Raw genomic sequence first — 3,415 nt, 5'->3', positions numbered from 1 at the left:
GCTAAAGTCCAGGTAGACAACATCCACAGCAGCTGCAACCCTTATAGGATTACACTGGACTTGCTTGGATCCCCCCATGTGAGCTTGATAAGCCTCATCTCTGCTCCTGGAACTGTGACGTTGCAGTAGCCAAGGCTGCTGGGAGAGGCTGGTGGGCACTGTGGTGCGAGGTGCTGCCAGCAGTCCTTTTTCTGCCCAACAAGTAAGCTCTACTGCCCAAAGTTGGAAACTTACTGAGCCTCAGTGTATTTGATCTCAAATATCTGAGACATCAAGTGCAACATCAGATGCTGTTTTCTGCACAGCTGCTGCTTGAAATAGAAGTATATTTTACATTTGAGACGATGTCGTGTTGTAAGAGGTGTTTGAGCTTCTAATACACAGACAGAGAAGTGAATGAGACCTGTTGGGAAAAGCAAAATGAGCTTCCTACATACCCCAGTTCTAGTATGAAAGGGTGGCTTTGGGTACCTGAGTTCTGAGGAAAGATTAATCTCTGATGAAATTATGGCTATTTACAGCCAGCTACCTAGGAAATAGAGTGACACCAGGGGCAAAATAAAGCTTAATTTTTTTTTCTCCTCCTGAAGCCTCCCGGCTCCTACTCTGTTGCTTTTTTGAGGTCTTGCTTGGCGTGTTCTATTTATGTTCTGGTCTGGAGCTTTCATGAGAAAACCAAATCTGACATTTCTCAACAAAAGTACAAACAGCTGGGGATGTGTTATATTTGTCTGTTGTTTGTAATGGCACCTCTCATTCTAAGCAATGTAAAATAAATGATGTGTCCTAGAAGAACCATGCAGCTGGTGAAAGGACTGGCTTTTAGGCATGCTGCGTTTCGGAGGGAAATATGGGAGAGAAATAAAAATACCCCTAACTGCCTAGCTGAAACCCACCTTTTAAATGGCATTTGCTGGTTCCTAGTCCCGTTGTTTCTGGGCTATTGCCATCAGTAAGAGTTTTGCAGAGCTGAGCCTTAAGCTTCTGTGGGAGGGAAGGGTTGAGAGAAGACTAAGACTCTTGCAGTTGATCAGTCTCCCCCCTAACTGGGTAAAGAAAAACATTCATGAGGCACTCAGTCCTAAGTATGATCTAAGGTGGAACGTTATGGGTGCAGAGTGCTCCAGAAGAGGAGAGGAGGACTGGGAAGAAAAGATGTCGAGTGCTGACAGGCCACTGGGAGTTTCAGAAGACACAAGATAAACAATGATCCTAAAAGCCATGAGACAAAGACAAATCAAGACATAAGAGTTGGAAAAGCAATCTTTGTTCTCCAATTTCTGTTTGATTCTGTATCAGCTACAGTGCACTCTCATCTCTGTCTCCCAATGACTCGTAGCTGTCAACTGAATAAACAGAATCTGAGTTTTCTGCTTAAAGGCTTATTTTTTCACTTTCTTGACAGGCCATGTGGACCCAGGAGAGGATGACCTGCAGACAGCCTTCCGGGAAACGCAGGAAGAGGCTGGTCTCCAGGCCAGTCAGCTCACCCTCATAGAGGGATACAAGAAAGAACTGCACTATCCTGTCCGTGGCAAACCTAAGACTGTAATTTACTGGCTGGCAGAAATGAAGGACTGTAACACAGAAATCAAGCTCTCAGATGAGCACCAAGCTTTCCAGTGGTTGAAGCTGGAGGATGCTTGCAAATTTGCAGAATATGAAGACATGCAAGCTACTCTGAAAGAAGTGCATCAGTTTCTCTGCTCCAAAGAATAAATATTTTTGTGAAGGATAAGGGGGGTTTTTGAAGAAACACAACCTACTTTTTTATTATTTGGGGCGGGGGGGTTTAACAAGAGAGGAGCTACATGGCTACAGAAATGTTTGCTTTTAAAGATCTTGTGGTTTAACCCTAGCCAGCAACCAAGCACCACACAGCCGCTTGCTCAATCCACCCACCGTGAGATGAGGGAGAGAATCAGAAGGGTGAAAGTGAGAAAACTCATGGGTTGAGATAAAGACAGTTTAACAAGTAAAGCAAAAGCTGCACATGCAAGCAAAGCAAAACAAAACAAGGAATTAATTCACTACTTCCCGTCGGCAGGCAGGTGTTCAGCCATCTGCAGTAGAGCAGGGCTCCATCACGTGTAATGGGTACTTGGGAAGACAAACGCCATCACTCTGAACATCCCCCCTTTCTTTATCCCAGCTTTATATGCTGAGCCTGATGCCATCACAGAATGGTGGGGGTTGGAAAGGACCTGTGGAGATCATCTAGTCCAACCCCCCTGCCAAAGCAGGTTCACCTAGAGCAGGTTGCACAGGATGTCATGTGGTATGGAATATCCCTTTGGTCAGTTGGGGTCAGCTCTCTCCACTGTGTCCCCTCCCAACCTCTTGTGCACCCCTAGCCTCCTCACTGGTGGGGGGATGTGAGAAGCAGGAAAGGACTTGGCTGTGTAAGCACAGCTCAGTGATAACAAACACATCTCTGTGTTATCAACACTGTTTTCATCAGAAATACAAAACAGCCCCATGCCAGCTCTTATGGAAAAAATTGACTCTGTCCCAGTCAAAACCAGCCCAAAAGAGCTGGTGCTTTTGTCTCCCCTAGCTAACACAAAAAAGTGTGGTCTGATTGAGCCATGAGCCAGAGCTGTGTGAACTGAAACCCAGAGCTGACAAAGACTTCCTCTGTCTCCTTTTCCCCTGCCCTCCCCCCCCCTTTTTTTTTCCTTGAAGTGCTGAACAACCACAGGTCTTTTTGAAAAATCAAACACCTGATATTTCTTGACTTGCTGATGTAGAACTACAGAGGTGGGAAAATGAGCATATGGAGATTTTTCGTAACAAAATGTTTACTGCAGAAGTTGCACCTTGCATTTCAAGTGGAGAAGCAGTAGTTGTGTTCCCAACTTCCTCACTGATACGCTGTGATAACTTGTCAGATCATTTCAGGTCTTGTTTGTTTGTATCATGAATTTATGTACATCACTAATGTACTGTTATGAAAACATTTTCCATCCAAGGAGTCTTAGTAAAGAGTTGACGTACAGTATTTAAATGGCAAACTTGAAGTTCTTTTCTCTCTTTTCTTTTCGTTTTTGCTCTTTGAACAGACACCTCAGCCCTGCCTTATTCAGGGGATTGGGAAAGGGAAATCTCTCTGCCTAATAGAGCATTTTCTGCACAATGTATCTCAGCTAATGTGCAATCTTGTGTCTGTTTGATTGCGTCTGTGTTTCTGCGGCTGCAGCCTGGCCCTGTGCACTGCCAGTGCTGTGCTGTGGTTACTCATGCTGGGTGGTTGCAGAAGCCTGTGGTGGTATCTCCTGCATCAGCTTTCCTGTGGACCTGTCTTTTGTCATTGACCTTGGTGGGAGCTGAGGTTGTTAGCACTCTGTATGGTTATGTGTGTTCAGTTCATAATAACGGTTCATAATCTCTTGGATGTTTTGGTACATAAATACCA

General features: G+C 44.9%; 1 protein-coding gene across 1 annotated transcript; it reads left to right on the top strand.

Annotated features, from left to right (window-relative positions):
* The first annotated feature begins 344 nt into the window (after window positions 1-344).
* On the top strand, window positions 345-1,719 carry NUDT2 (nudix hydrolase 2). Its single transcript, XM_010162226.2, has 2 exons — window positions 345-354; window positions 1,406-1,719. The coding sequence occupies exons 1-2, from the start codon at window positions 345-347 to the stop codon at window positions 1,717-1,719; spliced, it is 324 nt and encodes a 107-aa protein (XP_010160528.2).
* The last annotated feature ends 1,696 nt before the right edge of the window (window positions 1,720-3,415 follow it).

Source organism: Antrostomus carolinensis, unplaced genomic scaffold (assembly GCF_000700745.2).
Source record: "Antrostomus carolinensis isolate BGI_N321 unplaced genomic scaffold, ASM70074v2 scaffold14412, whole genome shotgun sequence".
NCBI classification, from domain to species: domain Eukaryota; kingdom Metazoa; phylum Chordata; class Aves; order Caprimulgiformes; family Caprimulgidae; genus Antrostomus; species Antrostomus carolinensis.
This window is presented reverse-complemented; position numbering and strand designations above follow the sequence as displayed.